The 25,214-nt window shown below is 44.0% G+C and overlaps 1 protein-coding gene across 7 annotated transcripts in view; it reads right to left on the reverse strand.

Moving 5' to 3' along the window:
* Positions 1 to 12,948, reverse strand: part of WASHC1 (WASH complex subunit 1) — a 45,214-nt gene extending 32,266 nt beyond the window's left edge. The window contains exons 1-5 of one of the 7 annotated variants that reach the window (XM_075504095.1): positions 12,381 to 12,530; positions 11,551 to 11,669; positions 11,179 to 11,243; positions 10,576 to 10,656; positions 402 to 555 (exon numbers count right to left, since the gene is read on the reverse strand). In XM_075504095.1, the coding sequence (XP_075360210.1) occupies positions 402 to 550 (149 nt within the window). In that variant the 5' untranslated portion in view covers positions 551 to 555; positions 10,576 to 10,656; positions 11,179 to 11,243; positions 11,551 to 11,669; positions 12,381 to 12,530. Of the gene's footprint in view, positions 1 to 401; positions 596 to 10,575; positions 10,672 to 11,178; positions 11,244 to 11,550; positions 11,670 to 12,380; positions 12,531 to 12,852 lie in introns of those variants that run through there. The other 6 variants (XM_075504102.1, XM_075504128.1, XM_075504122.1 and 3 more) reach the window with 6 other exon arrangements.
* Between the last annotated feature and the right edge of the window lie 12,266 nt (positions 12,949 to 25,214).

Here is a 25,214-nt window from a genome sequence, read left to right on the forward strand (position 1 = left end):
AACAAAGAGACATCTTCTACTCCACTGCTCCAAGTACAATTACTCAAAAAGACGTATCTTCAAGATACTCTAAATAAGAAAGTCTCTCATTTAAAACATGAGCAAGAAGGAATAAAGGATAACTGCAGCAGAAGCAGTAATGCAATTTGTGGGAGTCTGCCACTGAATAAAAAATTAATAACAACCAACCTCTGGCTAACTGCAGCCATTTCATTATGCTTAACTTTGACAGACCCGAATCCAATAAACTTTTATTGAAGTGCATCTGGTCCTTCTTTATCCCCTTTCTGAACTTCCATTGCTTGCCAATGCAATGCCCTTTCACTGCTGAAACCTTATCACAGCACTGTTTCCTGTTGCTTGAATGCTAAGCCCCCAATCCCCATGTGACAGCACTGTACCTGTTGAAGATATCGCCCGACACCTTTTGCAGATACTGAAGTGCATCTGCCACCTGCTGAACAGCCTCCTCCCTGCGTAAGTCCGGTTGGATCAGGGGGACTGAGTATGCCTGCCCTTCCAAAAAGTGCTTCTGGGCTACTGTAGCCATTGTGCCTAAAGGAAAGAGCAAATAGGTCATTATAGTAAACATACTTCCATTTTATCATAGCTTTTATTCAGGGACTTCCACTCTCTGCTCCCCTAATTATTTCAGGAAAGTGTTTGCAATGGAATCGGTGAGCTGAGGAGAAAGGCACAAGTAGTAAGGTTGACATATTGGATTTTTAATAAATGCAAGGCAGCTACAGTGAGGTGGGAGTCTCTTGCTTACCTGAATGCTCTTGGGAACCATAATTTTATTTTTAGCATGATACTTAACAAAACTTTGCTCAGTACTGTGCTGAAAACAAAGACCACACTTTGGAGCAAAGTCAGTTCAGGGCAGCGATAAGACTCGTCAGAAGTCGCCATGTCCTCTCCCTCCCATCCTCATATTCCAGATGGATATATTTCAGGTCATTCAACCCTATTAGCAAAATGCAGTATTTCATCTTACACTTCTGCTCCAAGAAACACAACCACCGCTCCCTTCCAAGAACAGCAGCTATGAAATTACAAGGCATGCATGTGCACACATGCCCTTGCTCCAAGTAGGTTAATGAGAGTTCTTCCATTCTGAGACTCCCAGGAGCTGCTCATTGCTTCTGGTGACTGGATTTTTCCTTAGCGACTATCTTGAAAGAAGCCTCCTTATTTTAGGATCCTTTCACATATAAAACCTAAATGCACCAGAGCAGTATGCACGCTCCTGGATGCAGCTAGGCCAATACCACTGCTGTATAGTTCAGCCAGGAGAAGGCTATGTATCACCTGTGTTTCCATCCTGCCAGCCTTGCTCACCTCTCCCTCAGCAACTCCCAAAGAGTCTGCCTCCCATGTTTTTGCTCACAAAAATAACAAAAAAGTTCCCGGGACACAGGAGAGGGTATAGAGAAGAAATCCATTTCTCTGAGCACATTAGAAATTGTAAACTCACAAATACAATACTATTAGGACAGCCTGATTAATGAACAGAGTAGAGTGTCCATAGTTTTCCAATCCAAACTCTGCCGCTAGGCCTATACAACTCCCTTCCAATTTGTCTTCTCCGTGTGCCTTGCTCATTCAGACTGTAAAAAAACACAGTCTACAGCTGCTCATTACAGGGTTTCATCATGCAGAGTGCTATACATCTGTATAAGAAAATATTCATTAAGCTGAAGAGAAGCAAAACAAAGGAAGATCAAAAAGTAAGGCATCAGAAACAGACAGAGATATCTCAGGACACAACGCATTCCCTCCATGGTACCTGGAGGTCTGCGGGAGCTAGTCCAGGGAGCACTGCTGTGTGCAAACTGTATTCCAGCCTGTACAGCAGAGCAGGCTGAGAATAACATAGAAACACAGTCTATACTGGAGAAATTCACAAAACAAGAGCCTGAAGAGATAGTTACAGCATAAAACAACTGTTTAATAGGTGAAAATTAGAGGGGTCTTCACACATTCTTTAAATTCCCTATCTTGCTTCACAAAATGAAAAGATATCAGATTAGACTTGCCTGCAGCCATTCCCATACATTTAAGAAACACCATCCACCATCTCCAAATTTGTCCTTTCTGATCCTACCACAGCAGGTTAGGAAAGACTTTCTGTAAATGTGATATGACTGTTGTTTTGGGGGTTTGGGGGGGAGGGTAGGGTTGGTTGGGGTTGGTTTTTTTTTTGGCAGGGTGGGGGGGGGAAGTTGTTTAATAATGAATCATACGAGAAGTAAAAGAAGGAGGAAACCTAGGAGCCTTTCCGCAGATAACAAATTTGCAAAATCAAGCCCAGCCATCAGAAGACATGGCTCTGCTGCAGGAAGCCTAGACCTATTCTGTTTCACTTCATGCATCACTGGCAGCCAGACTCTGTATCCACATTCTTTAGTAGCAATGTTTGCACACTGATTAGTCTTCTTGACTGGCCTATTCAGCAGGCAGGAAATTATTATTTAGAGTTGTAAAGCATACAAGTTAATCTGAGAGGAGTACAGCTAATTTTGAGATGGCATTTTTTGATCTGCTGACCACAACCAAGCTTGAACCCTTTTGCTTTCAAATCTACTATTTGACTGACAACGCAGAACAAAGGGACCAGATAACACAGTGAGCACGCAGTTATGAGATACTTTGGCTCCAGCAGCAAAACACGTTTACAATCCTCCCTGCCACTGGTCACAACTCTTCTGTTGCATCAATGCTGATGATGCTTGGGATGCCTATTTTTAACTCAGATCAGTTCAATGACCCAATTTAGCACAGCCAGATAAATAGCTGTAATTGCCCAGTCATGAAACAGAGTGGGAAGCAGGGGCAGGAAGAGGACTTCTTAAACTTGCTTTGCTATCAAAACCATTACCATGTAATGGTAATTCTGCCCACAGGATGAGAAGGCCAAGCTTTTCACCTCTTGAGGCCAGATGAGATTATACAGCCCCAGTATGATTTCCCAGACTCTCACCAATCCTAATTCTCTTAGTGACCTTTCTAAAGCCAAGCTCAGTTCAGCTGCTGACTGACAGATGCTCACACTCAGAAGCAGCACTCCCCTAGCTACTACCAAACTGTTTCTTTCCTCGCACTCAGAAGCTGCAGACTGTTCTTCAGGACCCACTGCTCCCCTGCAAAGAGAGGAGCACACAGTAGTGGGGCAAAGCAGGAAAAGCCCCAGGTGCTCCTGCTCGCACTGTCACAGTTCGGCTGTCAGTAAACTTCAGTTTCACAGGTTCTCAACCCAGCCTCTCACATGAGCTCCAGATTCTCACCTTTCCTAAAAAAACACATTAGAGAAATGTGGTAGACTCTGTGGGAACTGCTATCAGAGACAGATACAAGAGACAATTCTTTCTGTGCAAGGTAAAAATTAGAGATTTATAGCAAGAAAGAGGAACAACAGCAACAGCCTTCTGAATTACTAGACTCGGGCAAAATCCCATGTTACAGCTCCTATTTATTACCTCTTGTGACCAAATTAACTGGAGAAACAAGCCAGTTTTACAAATACTTTGAGTAAAGACCTGACCATATGCTTAGAATAAAAGCAGAATTGCTTCCCATAACAGACATAGACTGCAGGAACAAGGAAGATTTTAGTAGGGAAAATTCAAAATACTCCCAACAAAAGTCAGGAAGGAAAGCAAAGACTGAATGTCACTCAGCAAGAATGACTTTTCCTTTATCTCAACCTCCAGTGCACTGAGAAGGAAGCAGCACATTTCCTTGCCATGCTCCATTACCAGAATTAGGCATTACATAAAAACAAAGTGCTGCAGATTAGAAATATCCTAGCTCTCCCGCCCTGCCCAATGGATGCCAAGCCTTCACATAACATACACACCAAAGGTGCGAATAAACTGTTCGTATCTTACACATGGAAGTGACTTCCACAAAGCAACAAACTGGTTCCAGTACCACTCCAGAATCTTAAAGAGGAGCTGGCGTGTTTCAGCAGAAAGCACAGCATCCCGGAATTATGACGGCTGACATGAAATACTCAGATGCTACAGTGAGAAATGGGCATATAAAACCCAAAGCAAGTATGATTCAGAAAAGCAGATGTCAGATCACCCAAGAGATTTAATCACTAGTGGCATGATCACCTCTGGATCACACAAGGCAGAAGAAACAGCAATATGGCTCTTTTTTTCTGATCAAAGAGGGTCTGGAAAAGAGTTGCAGAAGCTAGGGACTCCAGCCACTCTTTATTCAATTTTTTTTTTTCCTGTCAATTTTCATGATCAAGACAAATGCGCTCAGGTGTCATACAATAACCTCGTTTGCCTTATTAAATTGCAAACAAAGAGAAAAAGGTTGTTTTCTCACTATACCACCTGCTTACGAGTGCTATATCCTGATTTGGAAGTTCTGACTAGAGCTCGCAACTGCTCAGATTTGCACTTTTGCCTTAAGCTGTCTATGCCTTTATCCTCAAACAAGCTGGTACAAAGCTCGTCAGGGCTGGTGGCTATCCCTCTGCACCCAAAGCTGTTCTCTCCCTCTCAGTTCCAACATTCACACTAGCAAAAGCTGAGTGAAACAACAGCAGTGGGAAATGCAACATCAGCCTCCACCAGGCTGTCTCACTTTTCCAAAAGGCTTACACCAGCATAGATACAGGCTGAGCACTCCAGGGTTTTCAGGTATCTGGAACCAGCAGTTGGGCATACTGTTCAATCATCACAGGCAAGTCTGATATTCTGATGGCTATGTAGAGATTTGCAGCTCCAAACCCAGAGAAGGAAGTATACAATTCACTGCTCTGGATAGGTAGAGAAACACTGCACCTACTTTGCTCACCTCTTGGGTTACTTCCCCCTAGACCCAAGAATAAAACGCCTTATGTCAAGGCTAAGCCCAAGAGAACTTGTTAGAGAGCAAACAGAGTCTGTAAAATAAGCAACGCTCCTCTAAGCTCATTAGAAAATACTGCTCTATGGAGGACGGATCACCGAGATGATTATCTACAAACAAAAAAAACCCCACAACCTTAAAATATCTTAATTTTTCAAGGGAACGTAAACAAAGGCAATATTAAAAAAATAATTTGGCTGCCCTCAACACAGGCAGAGACTGTAAAGCTATATACAAGCACTTACCAGATGCAGGCTTTGTTATGAAAATAAAGGGAGAATAAAGCAAGCCACCAACAATACTTGCTTCCTTAACATGCTTCAAGGGATTAAAAAAAGGGGGTTCAGGGGAGAAGAGGGCTTCAATACTCTGAAAAAAATCAGTGTGTATTCTTCAAAGATACAAGGGCTGCTTCAGCAATTACTGTGCTGCTGCTGCTGCTTCTGTAACAGCACTGGAAAGGCAGCATGAACTAAAGTCCTTTAATTCCCACATGCAGTAACATCTCCAAGAAGAAGTGACAGGCTGTCTCTAGCCCTATGTCTCTCCTTTGTAGGACCCTAATAAAAGATCAGTGCCTTGTAGCCACCTGCAAGGATGCAGAGACCAGCAATATGCAATAAAACACAAGTCTGCATATCCCTCACCACATACCACTACACTACTACCACCAGGCTGGTTCCACAGTGGGAACAGACCAAGTCACAAAAGAACTACAAGTTAAGATTAAACACACTCAAAAGATGGAGTAGAGACAGGCTTTGGGCATAGCTTATCACAAGGTGCTGTCTGCTCTGACAGAGGAAAGTCACATGCATAACTTGGTTCACAGTGACAAGTCATCCCAAATTCCTCACTGACAGTAACTTCTTACACATAACACCTTCTACCATGTTTACCTGGACAAACGTTGTCCCATCCTGGCTGACAATAACAGGCCTCTCTTATTCTCACTTTCTTCTGCTCCAATCTAGCCTACTATGTCAGCTTGCAATACCTAAATGTGGCTTTTAGAGCTCACAAAGCTCCCAGCTTCTACAACGTCTGTTGTGTGTCTCATCACAAACTTCTACTACTGTACACTTAACTACAGTACTCTACTTAATATACTACTACATCATCCTCATTCTCTACTTTCCACACAGGCTCCCCACCAAATTTCAAATCATGATCAAATCTGCTGGCATATTCAAGTCATACCTTGGCTGTACTAGAAGCTTGCCTAGAGGCCATTCCAACAAAGTATCAGAATGAACTCCTCCAAGGAAAAAATAAAAAAACAATGACAATTTTATCACCTTGCCCTCCACAGATAAAGCACAATCCTGTGAGTTTACCAGCTGCAAAGCCAGGGAACCATATTTAAAAGAGAGACTTAAAATGTTAGAAAAGCAAAACGTGTCATTGCATATGCTCCTCCTGTTAAGGGACAGGATTAGGCAGTGTGTGCACATGCACTCACACAGACGTAGACACACAACTGAAATGAAAGCTAGAAGTTGCTTACTCTCTGGTGGTAAAAGCAGCACAAGAGCCTAGATGTAAGTCCTGTTTTATTGTGCAGCAAATGATCATTCTGCCCTGTGTTGACATTCACTGGTGGGGTTGAAATTTAGTCCTCCAGCAGAGCACACAATGGGTAACTATCCTGGGTAGGACAGCAAGAAGTATTTCTAGCAGTGAGACGAGAGGTTCACCACAGTCCCTATGCTAAGCCAACTTTACCTTTTTTGAGGGGGGCAGGGAGGGGAAGGGAGGAGGAGAGAAGCACTTTGATAAGTTAAGAGGATGAAAAGTCTATTTATATTTTTTAATTAACCGTGTTCTACAGTGTTATTAAGCAGCAATCAAAGATGCAGATAGTACTGATTTGATTGGCAAGAGGTGCACTGTGCTGAATATTAAGGAACTTTGCCCCTATAAATAGGTCTAATCACCATCTGAAGGCTGGAAGGCAGTGATGAAAGAAAGCATTAATAAGACCATAATTAGGCCCTGTAGCAGGCTGTACTCCACCAGGGTGCTCATGTTACTAGACGTCTCTTATAGTAGCATCCTCAAACTCTGTTGTAGACATTACTGCTTTGGGTCTCAAGACTTCTAGTAGCTATTTTAGACAAAGCTATGAAGAGCAGGGTTTCTCCATCTTTGGAGGGTCTGGCATCAGTTAGGATTTTCTTTCCCAGTACCATTTCTGGAGCAAGAGAGCTCTCTGTTCCAGCTGTCCCACCCTGCCCACTCTCAATGAGTGAGTTAAACTGGGCAGCTGGAGCTCCCCAGGCACAGAGACTGGCAAGGGGTGCAGGAAAGTGAGAAGCTTTAGAAGCTGTCACTCTCCCTCCCCCTCAGAGCAGCAGGAGCACATCATGGCCACATCTGCATCACAAAGTTAACTTAGCCACAGCTGTAAAAGCCATTTCTGCTCCTCTGCTCCAGCTTTAGAAAGAGAGATACTTAATCTCATTAACCTCATACTTTCAGCCTGTCCTTACAGTATAGCATTACCTCAGAAGAGCAACAACCAAAAAAAGTCCATGTAGAAAATGAATCCTACAAGGCACCTCCTGCTACATGCCGATACTTCCAAAAGTCGCTCATTGATATGGGACTACGTGAACAGCCAAGATCTTCCCAAAAGGAGTCAGCCTCCCACATCACACCACGGCCCTGCAGAAACAGCAGAGCACTGAGGAGCCTGACCTGATGATACTCAGCAGGACTCAGGAGCTCGCACTGCATTTCACACACTGCACATCCTGGCCTTGTGGGCCAATATTCTGCTTAGAAATGGCAGGAGTGGATTCCATCACTGAAGCAGTCTCACCTCATCTGTCCTAGCAGCAGCTGTGGGAAAAGGAAAAGCTTTTTCTGCTGCACTGGTAGACAGCCACTAACTACCCAGTGATATAATGCCACTCAGTTCTCCATATCCAAATGGCGTGGAATTACTGGCAGTTACCATATACACAGTATCTCACACATCTGGGTACCACAAGAACATCATATTGCACCATGATGTCAGCTACAGTGCTAGCTGCCTTTTTGTTAGCTGAATCTACATACTACTGATAGCCGTTTAATTCAACCTAGCATACCTTGGGATCTGCATGAAAGGTACCCAATTTGAAATATATGTTTCGCTCAACCTACTGACTACCAACACTGTAATAGAAAAAGGTATTTGGGTAATGCTATGAAGATATCCACTTTTGGAAACAGCAAGACAGACTCTGGTATGAAGCTTGCATCCAAAACCCCAAAACTTTTTTTTTTTCCCAGTTAATTCCCTAAGCTGCAGAGGGAACACAATAAATAGGCTGCTTTGCAACAAAAGAGCAGCTTACTGACACAGTTTCTGTGAACTGGGTGCCTGATAGGAACATGTCTCCCCGGACCATGGGCTGTGTCAGAGAACAACAAACACCCATTGCTACTTATGTGTTTGTCCTATCCTGCTGTTTCCAGAACAAAAGGCTATCTGTATGTGATCCTACCTGAGGACTCAGAGCTACCAAAGGAAACGCACTGACCTGTCAAAAATGTCCTTCTGAAAGCGTGAGCCCAGTATTTAACGCAGCCTCTCTCAAGAAGCCAGGGCCTGTTAACACCTTTGGCTCAGACACATTGCTTTGAAAGAAACAGTAGGTACTGCAGCTACTAAAGACAGATGAAATCTATAAGTAATATGACATTAAGACATTATTGACAGGTAACTAAATGCACATGAACTGGAAGATTTGGTTTCCCACCAGCAGCATTGTCTCTTAAATCAAATAAGCGTGGGCCTGAACCAATACATCAAAAGACGTGGTGATCATTCTCAAATGGAGACCCTCCCTTTCCCTAAAAACTACTCAGAGCCACTCAGATTTGTTGGTTTGTCACATACTACACTGCCCTATTCCACTTAGGCTAAAGAGAAAGAATCAAAATTTGAGATCTCGGAGCCCAGCTTTACAATAGCATACGGCAACTCCCTGGCAAATTGCAAAATACCTGACATTTAAACATGGATCACATAAAATCAAATTATTTCAACTCTCCAGAAGACAGAATGCTATTACGTTAAATTATTTTTTAAAGAGAATCTGAAAGGTAGAGACTTAAAAGAATTTAGAGGTGCACTTCAATCCTCTCAGCTCCACAAGCTAAGATGGCCTCTAAAGCACTACTGTCTTCAAGATAACCTCTCCTCTCAACGCAGAGCTCTGCTTTGCGAAGCATAGACAGCAGCCCTCACTGCCATGAGGCACGGAGCTGCAGGCTGCATCACCTTGCTGAGAAAGTCCTGTCCTCTAAGCACAGGCTGAAATTGATTTCCTTCAGCTGGATACATAAAGCTCATTTTGACGGACAGATATTGATATCTAAAGTTAATCAGATAACCCACTCTGCAACTGTCATCTTTGGCTTTCATCATTAATGGAGACAATCAGGAGCTCTAATGAACAACTGATCTGATTCTAAGGCAGCCATCTAAAACTGACCAAAAGCACTGGGCTAATTGCCTGCCTTCCCTTCCTCTCACTATTTATTATAAAAGAAGCCTAAGCAAATAGCTTAGCTAGACCTACAATACAGACATCAAAAGTAATGCTGAGAATCCCAGGCCAAACATCCAGACACAGCTCTTCATTCAATTCCCTAAATGGGGGCACTTTGGTTTTGTATGCCTGAAGTACACAGAAGCCACTGGCTATGCCAAAAGTCCCTTGGAAGGGCCATTTCCCTGCAGTAAGTTCTCTTAAATACTGGAGTTTTAAAAGCAGGCTAGCTGAAACGCTGCTATAGAGCTTCCTCCAGAACACTTGGTTCAGAAAAATGAGGAGCTGCTCAATCTTACTATCAGACCACAGCAACAAATACATACTTCCAAAAACATAGCACTTTCCTAAAACAAACAAACAAACCAACCCAGTTAATTTTTCCCTCTAATTTTCTGATGCAAAATCAGCTTCACTGTCCTGCAGAGTGACCTCAGTTGCAGATCTAACCATTGTCACATCTCGCTGCCATAAACCCTAACTAGCAATATCCTCTTTTTCACCTCCACATTCAGTAGCCTCTGCTCCAAAGTTCTGGAGTTTTACAGCACCCATACCCCACATGCACTGTGTTACAACAGATCCTGAGATACTTAATGAAGTATTAAGTAAATCAAACTGGCAACCAAACCAGTTCCTGCCCATTTTATACATACAAAAGCAAAGGGGATGTGTGCATTTCTGCCAGATAACAGGAGGGGAACTCACTCACTATAAGGAAGTGTCTTCAAGTCTGTTCGCATTTGCTAAAAGGAATACCCCTACAGGGTGGCCTGGATGACAGGAGCTGACAAAAAGATGGGTCAAAAGAATGACACCTGGTGAATCAATAACCCACTAAACAAACTGCTGGAAGGACTATTTTCTGGCAAAGGTTATCTTGTGAAGGGGTCTAAGCAGAGCTGATCAGCTAGAGAAATTGCTTTTTGAGTGATAAAAATGATTCCCTTCAAGCTCAAACACCACAGCCATAGGAAACATCACAATTTCAGACATAATCCCCTTCTTCCTCTGCACACTATCTTTAATCTAAAAAAAAAAAAATTATTAAAAAAATCTGCCTTGCTTTCAGGCTTATCTCAGTACTATTTTTCCCCAGCCCTCAATTTCTACCCTTCTCTTTTACTGCTCAGGCCGAGTGTGCAGTGACTATAGTTACCTGGTATTACCAGAACCCAGAAGCCAGACTGCAGAGTAGTTCCCAGGGATTATCTGCTGTCAGTTTTCTTGCCAATGAACTCCTGAGTTGAGAGAAGAGAACAGCACTTCTTATTTGAAGGAATGAAGATTAAAAACTCAGTTTAAATATCCAGAGTGATAGAAGAAGGGCAGATGCTAAGACTAGCAGCCTGTGCTGCTCTGGGAGTGCCTCAGGCATTTTTCTGCCCCAGGGCTCTTTGGAGGTGTGGCTATTTCCCCCTAGCCAAAGCATCCCAGGAATACAGAGGTATATCGGGCAGCCTTTACATCCCAGCTTTACTACTCAGACAAGACAAACATAATTAACTATCAGGAGAACTTATCAGCCCTTAGCCAACCCTCCTAAAAGAAAGTCTAAGCAAAGGACAGTTGACTGGAGCACCTCCGATTCCCTGGAAAACCAAAATGCAGAAAGCCTCTACAAGGACATGCCAAAGTCACTTTGCTTCCAGCCCTTGCCTCTGGCAAGAGCAGCCCTATCCGCTCCACTTCCTTTCACTGCTCAAGGAAGGCTCTGTATTTCAGAGAACTGGCAAGAAATAGGGACAATTTTAGCTTCTACCTCATCTACTCCAGGATAGGTCAATCCAGTCTGCAAATCACTGCCAGCAACACCCGCTGCGCAACCTAAATGAAATAAATAGGTCATCACAAGCCAACTTCTAGCTGACATTTGCTTGAATCACGTGAAATGCCACAATCACAGCTGGCACTATCCCACACTCGTTGCTGGAAGCTGCACTGTAGAAGTGAGCAGAGTCAAGAATTCTCCCCAGGGATGAAAAGCCTCCTCTTCTGAAAGAGGCCTCTGGGATAATCCAGGTGCTGTCCAACCACTCAACATTTGAGCCACACCATTTAGAAAAAAAGCAACAAAAAAAGAAGCCCTGTCACCCCAGCAGGACTTCTGTTGATTACTAAAATAAATACTAACAACGATCACCACTGCTGGATATGGATACACAATGTTCACTACGTCCATCAGCAGCCTTTCTTCATGTGCACAGCTAGGTCTTGTAGCCCTGTGGTCTTTCTACTATTGGCTGACTCATTCTTTATTTTGAACATAGAAAAAAATTAATACAATAAATGTATTTATCACAACAGCACTTCGGTTCACTTGCAAACACTGACAACGTGTTTTGATTTGTCAAATAGTTACATCACCACAGCTACCAGCTTGGGAGTGAGGAACATGCCCTTGTGCAACTTGAAAGGCAATCCATATTAAAACCGATTTGCTAGTACTCCAGGTAGCAAACTGTGTTGATGCACTGATGGACTGGAAGTTACATTTTTTATAATCTGTGGTGTTCTTTGAATTAGCTGACAGTTAATAGTAACCAGTCGGTACTTGGAATAGCACAAACCCCCCACAACTCTATTACAAGCCGTTAGCTAACTTTCTGAGGAAAAGTTACGTAACCCACATCTCAGAGTCCCCTGACCCTCTATCTTGGACACCTTTTTCTCTTTTTCGTGACTCCCTCCAGGCTGCAGCATCTAGCTGTCTATCCCTACAGGGTACCTAACCTACATGGAGAGAAGACATGGCCCTTCCCATACCCCGAAGCGCTACATTGAGCGCCAGTGTCCCATACGTCATCGCCAACTTGAGATTTCCGTGCTCCACACCTGCCTGGCAGGTTCTCCAATCTATTTCATGGCCCAGCACTGAAGCACCTCGTAAGAAGCGTAACAAGAGCTTTTCTAAACCTGTTATCCCACCCAAACAGGTATTGTATGACCCTCGTTTCACATTACCAAGCTCTTCTTCCCAAGACCTGACGGGGTCCCCGATGCACAGCGCCTGTGGCCACCAGAAGCGTTTCACCGGAGGGTGACAGGCCGCAGACCCCGCGGCAGCCCCTCACAGGCGCTCACGGGGCCCTGCCAGCGCCTACTGCCCCGCTCGGGCCCGCTGGCCCTGCCAGCGCCTACTGCCCCCGCTGGGGAGCGAACCTCCCCGCGCCCCGGCTCCTCGCCGCCGAGTCCAGTCAAAGCTGTTCCCCTCCGCGCTGCGCCGCGGGGACGCCCCCCGCACCCGGCCCTCCTCGGCGCCCTCCGCCAGCACCGCCGACCCCCGGTGCCCCCGCGGGGCCGGCCAGGCCGCACCGAGCCCGCCGCGGGCACCGGGCACAGAACCGAGGGGCGGGGGGGGAGGAGGGCCCGGCCCCGCCCCCCGCGGCCACGCCGAGCCCAGCGCGCGCTCCCTGCCGCGCCGCGCGCCCCTCACCTGCCGCGAGCCAGCCACGCCCCGGCGCCGAGCAGGAAGCGGCGCCCTGTACCGCTTCCGCCCCTAGTTGTTCGTCACTTCCGCCCGGTTAGGACGCCCCGCCTCTCGCGGCAATCCCCTGGGCCGACCCGGGGGGCGGGGCTGCGCATGCGCGCGGTAGAGGGTGGGGCGCGGGGTGTGAGGCGCTCTCCGGCGGCGGGGAGCGTCGGCCATGTTGTGGGCCTGCAGCAGCCTGCCCTCTCCTCTGACCCCGGCGCTGTTGGGCCAGGCGTTGTGTCGTCTGCCCCGCCTGAACCCCGTCGTGTTACTGCCACTCTCCCTCCCTTGTGCCCCAGCCTCTGTGCTGGCCTGGGCCCCAGGTGGCCTGCCAGCCCAGTCTGAGGTGGTGGGCAGCAGGAGCTGGCGGTCTGCCAGCCCCGTGACAGGGCACAGGCAGCCGAGGGACCCCGCCAAGGCCACTCGGAGCATTGCTGGGTGCTTCGCGAGGGAGGTGATGGGCCTCCAGCATGCCTCCGCAGATGGCTGCCCCATTGGAGCACTGTGGTTCAGTGAGCAGTACCCCACTGCGAAGAGAAGGAGGTATTGGCACAGCTCTCGGCCCGGTCCCTGCCCACGTGTTGCAGCATCACGGGTTGAGAGAAAATCCCACAGATGTTGTTTTTTTGTTGCCACGCTCAGCCCTGCTTCTGCGCCTGGCTGCTTTTCTGTTTCCACGTATCTGGTACGCAGCACGGCAAGCAAAAGGGGGAATCTCTGACTCATACACTTGCTTGTTTTCTCTCCAGTGCTCATGTTTAGAGTTTGACAATTTAAAAACTGACTTTATAAAATGGCGATTTTTTTTTTTTAAGTACGTTCTACTAGTTTGTTCTTGTGTCGCTTTTATACTCCCCTTTATGCACACATTCAAGCAACCAAGCTCTTCGAGCACAAATACACGTGAAAATTGAATTTCAAGAGTGCATCTGTAAATACTAAAACAACATTTTAAAGGGGTGTGTGCCACACATGACAAGAGGTATTTGCATGCTCATCCACTTTAGGATCAGAAACAATTCCTCAAGATTTATTTAAACAGTTACAACTTAACACTTTTTGAATAGCAAATACCAGTTTTTGAATGTACACAGGGAACATTTGTGATTGATACGTAGCATTAAATACAGTGCACAAGGAAAAAAAATGAGGCAAGCCCCTTCAAACACTGAATGCACTTGAAGACATCAGGACCCGCTCGTGCATATTCAACTCAGGGAAAAAGCGCAAATCTGTTACAGAAATTACCTGTTGCAGATTCTTTGCTCAGTTCCCCTCCTTTGCAAGGGGAAGCACAGACTGAAGCAGGGGAGCAGCGTTAGACCCAGTAGAGTTGTGAAGGAGATCAGGAGCCAGCAGCAGTAGCTTCCCCATTTCAGAGCCTGCAGGAGGGTGCAGTGCTTGCCCCTGGGGTGTTTTAATGATGGGCCTGGTAAGACCCATCAGTATGGGGAGCGTAAGGGCACAAGGCCTAAGAGCTAAGGACCAGGGTAGGAGCTCCTGAAAGTCTCTGTAAGGGAAGAAGGTTATGAGGAATGGAAAATCCTGCCAAAAACTCCAAGCAGACAAAAAAGCAGATCTAACCGAGTCTGAGCAAGGAGCGTGTGTGTGGGTGTCAGGACCTGTCAAAAACAAAATAGGGAAGCGGATGTAAGAAGCAACAATCCAATCTATTCTAATCCATTTTTATTTATATACTGCTGATGGAAAGCCCTCCAAATGCTTTCTGCTGCTTGGATAAAAATCCAATTCAATGCATTTATAAAATTCAAGAGAAAGCAAGAGTTGATGGCAGACTGACGCAGCCCCTTCCCATGTCTCCCTCCCAGCCACCCTGAGGAAGAGGAGCCAGCAGGTTTGCAAAATCCATCTTTAAAAGGCAAAAAGAGAGCTAACGCAGAGAGAGAAAGGGAAGACTGACTCTTCAGCTGTGCGGGCAGAGAGGCGATGGAGCAGCAGGGATACAGTGAGCCCCACGTGAGAAGCTATAGCAGGGTAGCAGTGGACTGGACAAAGCACCAGGAAGACGCTGGTAGCAGGTGAGAAGCTGTAAATTGTAGTGAACTCCTGTGTAACCTTGTCATATATCAAACTGTGCAGACAAGACCTATCTAACGGGGCACAAGTAGGTGTTAATAACAGCACAGAAAGAGTCTGGAGGCAAATCAGGAGAGCAGCTGCTTAACACAGTGTTTAATTCAGCCACGGAGGCACTAGTCTCCGGCCAGCTGCACGTCTCAGCCCACACAACTGGCTGGTGGAGACCGAGCAATACCATTCCCAGCCAGTGGAATAATGGACACAATTTCTTCTCTCTCCAGAACAATGTTTACTGGCTACATTTCATAACCTTTCACTGGCTCATTTTCAGTGGTCCTGAGGACATGATCCTCTTACATCCAGCAAGGGCTGCTCTCGGGGAGCCGACTGGCACCTGCGGCTGCCAAGTTCACTCTGCCACTGCTTTGCATTGGCAAGTTCCAGCCAACAAAGATGAAATCACACACAGCATTTTTCTCCCCTAACAAAAGGAGCACTACTACATACTGTTGCCCAGGTACAGAAAGATGTAGACAGAGGTCCTTCCTGCCATGCAGTCAGTAAGACATGTTTTTTCATAGGGTGCAAAATGCAGTGCCTCGTGGTGTGCCAAGTCATGCATGACAGTGTAGCAGAGGCTTTGCAGTTAGGAAACGCGCAAACTGCTGGTTTGGAAAATGCCTTCTGGCTTTCCCAGAGCCATTGCCCAAGTTGATACCAACAGGAAACACTAGGTGGGGGGGGGGGGCTGCAGAGAGATCCAGCTTATGCATGGTGGCACTGCCACTTTCAGTCACTTTGTTCTGCAGTGGCAAGATAGTGACCTGGACCCCCCCTCAGTCAGAACCTGCTTTTGCCCTTGGCCTGCTGAATAAATGAAGCCAGATGTTTCCAGCGGTCTTCTTGCAGGCTGCACAGAGGCTTTGCACACTCTGCTTTGCTGTCATTTGCGGGCACAATCCTCACTGTGAGCAACTGGATGATCCAGAGCAGCTCAGGGCATGTCAGGTTTTCTGTGCTTTTGCATGCCACTCTCTGGCTAACTGTCTAGAGTGCTTATTCTGTCTGTTAGCTTTTTCATCACCGCAATATTCAAGCGCTTCCACCGTGTCCAGAACTCTTGCATAAAGACAATTTTTCCTGTAGGCTAGACTCATTGCAATTATCTATACACAAACTGATCACTCATCTGTTGTTGTGTCACAGCCACAAATTCATGTGCAAGAGCCAAGCCTTTTAGATTCACATTATATTTGAACTCATTTTCACTTTTCTGAAACTGCACTTTCGCACCAGAGTGCTTTTTCTCAAGTAAAAAAAGCAAACCAACAAACTCAACCTTCAAAACATTAAATTAATTTGCTCTTTCTCTTGCTGCAGTATCTTTTACTGAGCAAAGTCACCTTGGGCAAGTAATTAGTGCCTCACTTTCCTCACAAGAAAAATGGAAACAATATTTTTCCATCTTTGATATCTTTAGGATGGAAAATGTTGCTACTTATTATTTATTATAATGTTTTACACCAAAATTTAATAACATAAAACTCAGAACCTGAAGGGAAAATGTAAAAAGCAAAGGTGAGGAGAATACAGAGTGCTGCTGTGGTTGTGTGTTTTGAAAATACTGGAAATTTCTTGTAGTCTGTCGAATAGCGTTTGTCAAACATTCAGGCAGAGCTGGCTGAGTCGCTTTTGCACAAGGTCAGGAGAGGGCCAGAAAACAGATCAGATCTTACTCCAGACATCCCTCTCGTTTTGCAGTTTTTTCAGATCTGAGGAATGTTTTGCTATTGCAGTTGGATGTAGGGTTGAGCTCACCTAACATTTAGAAGTGTTTGGATCTCAGGTTTTGCTTCAGGTCTGACTCTAATGTTTTGCTTGTAGCGTTGCCTTAGAAGAATAGGCAGGATCCTCCTTGAACATCTCTGTCCCTTGTTCTGTGTCTGGTGACAATTAGCACCTCCTCTGAGTGCACGCTAACGATCAGTAAATGCTCACAGGATGTTGAAACTAGACATAACTAAACAATGTTCTGTCATTTGGGAGACAAAATTAATATGCTAAGTACTTCCCTCCCCCTTCCCCCAAGGTATAGGTGCATAGGTGCTCTAAGTATATAACATTAATATCTGTGTTACCTCTGAGGTGTTCTTATTGCAGGGGGATAAAATAGGGGCCAACTACAGCCACCTGTCCTTCTGCACAAGCTTTCTTCTGACTCAGATTTGTGGAGACACTTTTCCCACACACTTCCCCCGAAACATTTGGCCTTCCTCTTCCCCTAGGAATGGGGCTTTGGGGTAAGATGCAGTGTAGTGGAACAAACTAGAGCCTGAAGTTGACAGAAGCATCGTATCTGTCCCCCTTTGCGTTCCCCTCTGCCACTCTTGTGAAAGTCCACTCCTGAACCCCTCCTGCTTCTACACTTTCTTCCCTATCATCCAAGCCTCCTCCCCAGCCCCGGACTCACAGCTTTAAACATCACTCGCCAGCATCACATTACTTATTCTTCATGATGCCAGATCCCTTCTGACATCCTGTGCCTGCACTGCTCATCAGACTGTGGGTTCTCCAGGGCGCAAAGTGCAGCAGTTTCGCGTGGAGCTCAGGCTGTGGCTCGTTCTCAGGCAGTGCTGGAAAAAAACCCATGATTAACAATAATAATGCAACTTCTTCAATGCACACATGAGTATCAAGTGACCCGTGTACTACTATCATAGGTTAAAATGGTACCTTTTTGTACAGCTGCACCAAACTAGTGTCTCATATTGATGCACCTTGCACTGGTCTGTAAGGGAAGGCTGGATTGCAAAGGTCTCTGTCCTAAGTGTCGCTGGGAAGACTCTTCACTATGAACTCCAAAATGCCATTCTTAGCATTGCATCTACACAGTTCTGCATACTCACAGTAATCGCCTTTGTTGACTTAAAAAAGGAAAAAAATGCATGTTTATGAAATAATGGTACATATGAGGGAAAAAAGGTAACAAAAAATAGATGAGAGTAGAAACTCCCTGGAGCGGAGTACAGATGAAGATGGCATTTCACGTGCATTCTTTTATTCTGTGGTTCCTTCCCACATCCCCACAGCACCCACAACTCTGTGAGTCCTGAGCAGGGCTGACCTCGCTGAACACGTGAGATCTGACGAGAGCACAGCACACAGCAGTATGGCCGCAGGCTAATGCTGTTATTTTTGTAACCGTGTATTCCTAAGAGCATGGTAACAGGAGTTAGGGATCAAATCCTTGCTTCTTGCATAACAGAACAGAGTATTCCTGCTAGGCTACCTGGCAAGAGATCAAACATCCCATACCAGGCCTTTAAAAAAAAATAAAGGAAAGGGAGAAATATTAATAACAGCCATGGCCGTAAGAGAAAAGCAACAAGTATTCTAAGGCGCCCACTTAACCATGCTTCTAACAGGCACAAATTACTTGTTTTATTTTAAAGTCAACACATAGAAGACTCACAGAATCTGCAACACTTTCAAACATCCAGCTATTGGCCATGCAATCCCAGTTACCTTTGCATATTCAAACCAAAGCCCAGCTATCCAAACCTTCTCCACTTTGTTTCAGACATGAACCCCATTGCTGAGCCATACTTTTGTTGCTGTAATGAAGTTAGGAGTTGTCACGAACTGACTAATCCCCCTCTGCCATGTGAAGAGGACATTAACCCAAGGATGAAGGAGCCAGCTACAACTACCAGCTACCGTCTTAGCAAGTCATCGTAAACACGATTCTTCTTTTGATTCTGACCACCTGCATTAAGTTCCTTTAGAACAATGTGGGTACTAAATATTAGACCTTGTTTCAAAAAAAATTGAAGTTTAATTTTGTTTTGCCATTCTGAAAGGCTCAAATAAATGTCAGCATTCTGATGAAAATTCCCTGCACTACCTACCCAGCTTTGGACATGCCTTTTTTTTTTTTAAATCTTCTGTACTTTTAATTCCTAAAGGAAGAAAAAAAAAAGAGACGGAATTTTCAAGAACATTTCTTCCTTTTTTAAAAATAGCTCTTTTAAAAATTCATATTTTTCAAATCACGTATATTTAAACCAGGAACTTTTAATAGTATTTTATCAGTTTCCTACATTAGCTTCAATGTTTTTAAATGTACATTTTAATGCTTCAAGACATAAGTCATTGCTGGATGCAAATTAGGGGATTTCTGAATATATCTGGGAAGTTAATAAAAAGAGAAGCATGAAAAGAGATGCAAGACTCTAAAGATTAGCGTTAAATATAACTAGAGAGAGAGAAAAATGTTCTATTAAAAGCCTACTGAAAATATTAGTGTATATTAAGAGCCTACTGACAAATGCTTGTCTAAATAATGACAGCAGGACACTATACATTTTAGGACAGTCTGTTTCCAAACAGAATAATGAAGGGTGAAAGCAAAAAAAAAAAAAAAAAAAGAAAAGACGCTTTCATGAAATAATTCATTTTAATCATTTTAATTATTGTCACCATCAATTAGGACTCAGTCCTGCACCATTTAATTGTTCTTTTGACTTTGCCTCCTAGAAGCATATTTCAGAAAATGAAGTAATACGTGGCAAAGAAAAATTTGCACTGGAAAAATTCCTTTAATAAAAGCTTGTTCCTGCAGAGTTAGTTTCAAGCTGGAGACAATTTTTCATCTTTTCAAATATAAAAACTAAATAACAGAAATCAATATTCCATGGGAATGAGACTCACCCCTGTGAGAAGAAGTTCATCCAAACTCTTTGCTGTCAATGGCAAGCTCCTATTTTAGGATTTAAGTGGGTGTTCAAATGGCTGGGTTGTGTGAATAATTGATTATTTGATTCAGTTGTTGAACCAAAAAATTAAACTCTGCTTTTTTCCAAAGTCAGCCCCAAAACACTGTTTTCAGTGTACTTGGTAAATAATAAAAACTCCGTAGTTTTAGGGTAAATTATTTGCTATTTGTTTGTTTGGGACCAACTTTAGTTCTGCCATTTTTTTCCAGGTATATGCCATAAAAGCAAAGGACTGGATTCATAGAAGAGCCTAGGCATTACCTTCAGAGATGTTTTTCCAATTTCTACTCAACTGGAAATCTAGTGAAAACTTGAAATACTTACCTGAAATATTTTCTTTCTGAATGAGCAGTGAAATACATGTTAAACATTTCCAGTGATGTTATTACTCTTGCATTTCAATCTTTCAAATGCTTTCTATTGCTGTTAAGTATTCACATGAAGTTATTTCATTTCAAAGCTTACCATATAAGCCTATTATAATTCCTCTGTGCTGCAGGCCAAATTTCCTGGTGGTCCTTAAAATTATGCCATATTAACTGCCTTGTAATAACTGTATACCAAGGTGCCTTGTTAATTTCACTAGATTTTTCTCCAGAAACATGAATTTATCTTGCATCTGTATTATAACATCAGGTCCCTACTTAATTCTATTTCTAAGACCTACAGATATAATCTTCCTTTTCATTTACAAAGCAATAGGATATATATCTCTCCCACTTCAGCCTTTAATTCCCCCCTCCATTTTAGAGAGAGGCAAAAATAATATTAGGTGCAACACAACATCCGTTTTAACAGTATATCTTTGTCATTGTTTCATAATAAAACCAATGCATTTATTTAATAAATATTTCTAATAGTACTTCTATGTGCTAGCTAAACTGCATAGCTCATTCTTTAAAAAAATAATAAGCATCAATAAATAACTACTCCAGGTTTTAATTTTTTTCCCTGTTCTTGGGAGAAGAAAAAGGGCTTAGAAAAAAAAACCACCCTCAAAACTCACAAGTCTGGGGAGTTTCATACGAACTGGAGAGCAGGAAGGGGGTGCGCCTTATGCTCCGATGTTAAAGCCTCTTCCCTGAGAAATGGGCTACATTTGTGCACCTCTGTGGTATGTGACATCGTTCTGTCATGGTCCATGTGAGCATCCTGACCAGGAGCTGCTGAAGCTAGGTGATGACTTCATGACCTTATGACTTCATCTAGGACATCCAAACAATTTGTTTTAAAATACATTGAAAAGAAGCATTTCATAGTTTCTGTAATGTTGTCCTCATTGTTTTAAATGTCCAAAATGTTCAGTAAGTGCATCTCAAATTCACAAATAAATTTGCATTGACTGAATGTTTATTTTGGCAAATAAACAATTTATGACAAACAATTCACTACACCCATTTCAACATGGCCTTCGGTAGTAGGTGAGCACGTCCACTAAAACGAGCCAGGAAGCAAGAATTTTCAGCAGGAAGGAAGACAGGACCACAGCCAAGCTCCTAACCTCTCAGCTCAGGCTGAGCTTCAGTCAACAGTGAAAGACGTGTTCTCAAATCTATACAGATTATTAATATGTCCTTGAATTTCCCGTTGAGTGCAGAGAATCAGGGTTGAGCCCAGAAATCCCGTAAGTTTGTTCGACGGGGCCTCTCTATCTATTTTTGTCCGAGTGTTTTGCTGCCAGGCAGAGATGCTGAGCTGGATTGCTAAAGACAAGCTGCATCCTGCTCTGAATGGTGAGACAGCACGGGTCTCCTCTGCCTGCAAAGCCTTGGGGTATTCCTGCCTTTAAAGCGGGGGTTGTGGATGTGTCCGTGTACGGTGCGGGGGACTTACAGACTTGCCCTTTCTGGCATGCAGGGAAGTAGGCTAAGCACAGAGATGGCCAGGACAGGTAAGTCAAACAGCATTAGGAGCAAGAAGCTGGCTTGTAAGGAAAAGAGCCAGAGGACTCGGAGACCTTCACAAAACAACTGCTGCTTGTGGGAAAGAATATCTGAAAGGATCCCAATATATAAACATAAAGGAAGAGGAGAATTTTGGGGGGTACCTCAAAATGAGCAAGTAGGACTTATCAGAAGGCAAATGAAAATATAAACCAGCTACAAGAATGTTTCTTAAAATTCAGACTGGCCTGGCCGTGATGGCACTAGCTCCAGTGGGGAGTAGGGGCAGCACCTACCTCTTACTGTGCTGACCAGTATTTACAGTTGAGAGCTCCTGATTTTATTTTAGGCTTTATTGCCTATAGTCATGCAAACTGTGGCACAATGCTCCACCTTGTCTCCATCACTGCAAAGTAATTCATATTCACCACAACCCCAGAACCACTAGAAGAAACCCAGAACCACAAGATTTCACCTCACGCAGGGTGAAATCTTGGCTGCCACTAAAGTCAATGGGAGTTTTACTCTCTGACTTTGAAAGCATGTAGTGAACTCTTGCCTTTAGCTCTACACAGCTCGACTTTTACCCGTAAGAGAGGGTTTTAATTTTTCAGGAGCCCACTGAACAAACAGTCTGCTGGCTACAGCATAGCTGTTTAAGCAGGACAAGTTCCAATCAGGGCTACCTACCAGTTCAGCTGAAGCAGGAGTGACACTACTGGAAGTGCCAGCAAGGATGAAGAGGGTTAATTAGCATGGTGGGTGGTAAAAATGCCAGCAGTTGCCAGAACATCATCTCCACTTGAGCTCCCATCACAGTAACTCCCTGGGTTTATCTGAACCAGCACTAGCAGTGATGAGGTAGTTTTTGCTCCTACTCCTCTTTGGAGACCCAGCCAGGACAGGCAGACTGTCACATTATGTGTTCCTCCTTTCCCTCTTTGAATATATCCGTGTAGAGGCAGCAGGAGCTTGGCCTTGAGTATGCACCATTACCTTCATAGAAGGGAAGGAAATACAAGAAATTAATACCAATACCAATATTGTTTCAGTCACATTCGGTATTTTACAGGCCTGTTTTGTTCAGTTTGGTATAATACTGTTTATGTCCTGTAATCTATGCTGTGAAACATACAGAATATATGTTACGGAAGAATTCCCACTGCTGCTACAACCTCAGCCTCTCCATTTCCAGAAGCTCGGGACTGTATATCCATAACCTGCATGATGCACTAATGCCAGGTTTGCATTAAGAAACAACCGTTTTTATTTAGCACCTCCTGAAAATTAACTTTGGTTCACTTTTTAAACTGACTGGCTTCATTCTGCAACCACCAGAGTCAAAGAATAAATACTCTGTCACATTTCTTCATTGCATCAAAACTCGTGCCATATCAACAAAATGTTATCTGCATCTGAAAGACTGGCAAAAGGAGGTAAATGGTAACTGCAGGCTGATGCTCCGGCTAGACAGATTTTTGTGCTTGGCTTGAACCCACTGATTTCAAAATGAGGCCTCATGCACCTGCTTGCCTGGAGCAGCTTATAGGATTGGGGTCAGAACTGCAGGCACCAGGGGAAGCCTCTCCTTCAACCCTGCCTCCAGTTTTTTCTTATCATCGTCATGCTTATATCACCTTTAGTAGCACTAATGCAGCCTGATTTCTCTAAACTATGTCATACTAGTAGAAGGAAAAAAAATGCTTGTCTGCTCTCTCCTTTGTACTCGCCTTTTTTTTTTTTTTGTTAGGTATGATGACCTCTGTGAGACTGCCAGATTTATTTTGGCAGATTTGGCTGCTAATTCATATCTCCTAGGACTGAAAGACATGATCTGAATTTGGGATGTCTCTCTATTAATAATCTTTTTTTTATCTTAATAAATATTTGTGAATTGTTTATCTGACACAGATGACATGTTTATTATTACAAATATGCTTATTGGTCATGATTCACATTGGTCTCTATTATTTTGGACTGTTTTCATTTATCTGTAGGCAGCTCATGCTGTTCTATATATTCTGTCACAGTTGGTTTTGTTTTGCCTTTTTGTGCTGATCTCTGTAAAAAACATAGCACATATGAGAAATTAAAAAACAATGAGAATGTTTCCAAAATCATCACTCTACCACATCCATCCAGCAGTAATTTAAATGTGTATGAAACAGAGTACAAACCTGAACAGATAGGAAGCTTTTAAACACATCGTAACTTAAGACATCAGCAAATAACTCTGGCTCCTTTAGGATCCAGACCTGAAACTAAGACAGAGTCAATGGAAAGACTGGTGTTGTCTTTTGACCAAGCCCCAGGTACCTATGTGCTCCTGCGCAGTGACATCTTTGGAGAGAAGATTCTGTTTGCTCATGTGGCCTTGATCCCTCTTTTGGGTATGTGATGCTGTCCTTGTTCCTCAGTAGAGCACAGAAAGAGTGTTAGGTAAGTATATCTGGAGCAAAGATCTGACACTCCCTGCTACAGGATGATGTGAACGCTAAAAATTCAGACAGGTTTAAGGAGAGACCAGAAAAACTGATAGAAAACTATTGAGGTTTTTTTTAATGCAGGGGTATCACCTCTGACTCAGGAAGTCTGGTTGGAAGCATATTTTGGGAAAGTATCACTTTGTGTTGCTCCCACTGTAATTCTCTTTCCTAGGCAACTGATTTTTTGTTATTTATAACCTTTTAAAGTCTTACACAGTGGATTTCAACCTAACTTTCAAATTTCGAGTTTTCCTTTCAACCGTACTCAGCATGTCTTTCTAACAAATATTCAGCCATTCTCTTCAGTTTACTGAGAAGCACTTCAGATACCTCCTGCCCTCACACCTTTCTGCCTCCTTCTGCACATTCACTTCCCTTCCACAACTTCCACATCAGTCTTGCCTGCAAACCAAACATCAGCTTTCCCCCTCCCTCAGTTCTGCCCACCCCAGCGATTAACAGCCTATGCATCCTCAGTCCCCTGCCCCCTGTCAATTCTCACCCATCTCCCTATGTATCATGCTTCCCAATTCACATTGGTTTTCTCTCCCCACCATCCAGCCATGGTTACTGCTTCTGGCTCCTAAGCCCTTCCTCCCTCCAGGGACAAGACCCCTCATCCTTTGCCATTTCTCTCTCCACCTTCCCAAGGTGAGCGCTGCAGAGTGCTGCAGAGGGAAGGAGTAACTGAACTGTCATCTCTGCATGGGATGGAAAGAAGAGGCAGTGCTGCTGTGAGCTTTTGGCATTTTTTTTCTTTTTTCCCTCTTTTAAAAATGAGTGTAGTGTTGTTTGAGAAGATATGTCTGCTCACTATCTGAAAAGGTCTGCTGGGCTGCTTTTACCTGGGAGATGGGCAAATACAGTAGCCAGCAAATCGATGGGTAATTTCTCTCTGGCCAAGTTAAATATTGTAAGGTTTCAGCTGCTTGCCTTGTCACTAGATTGGCTTCAACCACTGCCAAAATCCCATCAGTTGTGAAGAAATTCACAAGACAGAATGGCTTGCACCCAGAGCTTAACCTTATGTTAAGCTCATGCACGCAACACAAAAACTAGACCTGTGATCTGCCACCATTTGACCTATCATCTCCTGCTCTTTACATCTGGGCCTCCCAAAACAGAGTGGTCTCTTGAGTCCT

This window comes from Mycteria americana, chromosome 1 (genome assembly GCF_035582795.1).
Source record: "Mycteria americana isolate JAX WOST 10 ecotype Jacksonville Zoo and Gardens chromosome 1, USCA_MyAme_1.0, whole genome shotgun sequence".
NCBI lineage: Eukaryota > Metazoa > Chordata > Aves > Ciconiiformes > Ciconiidae > Mycteria > Mycteria americana.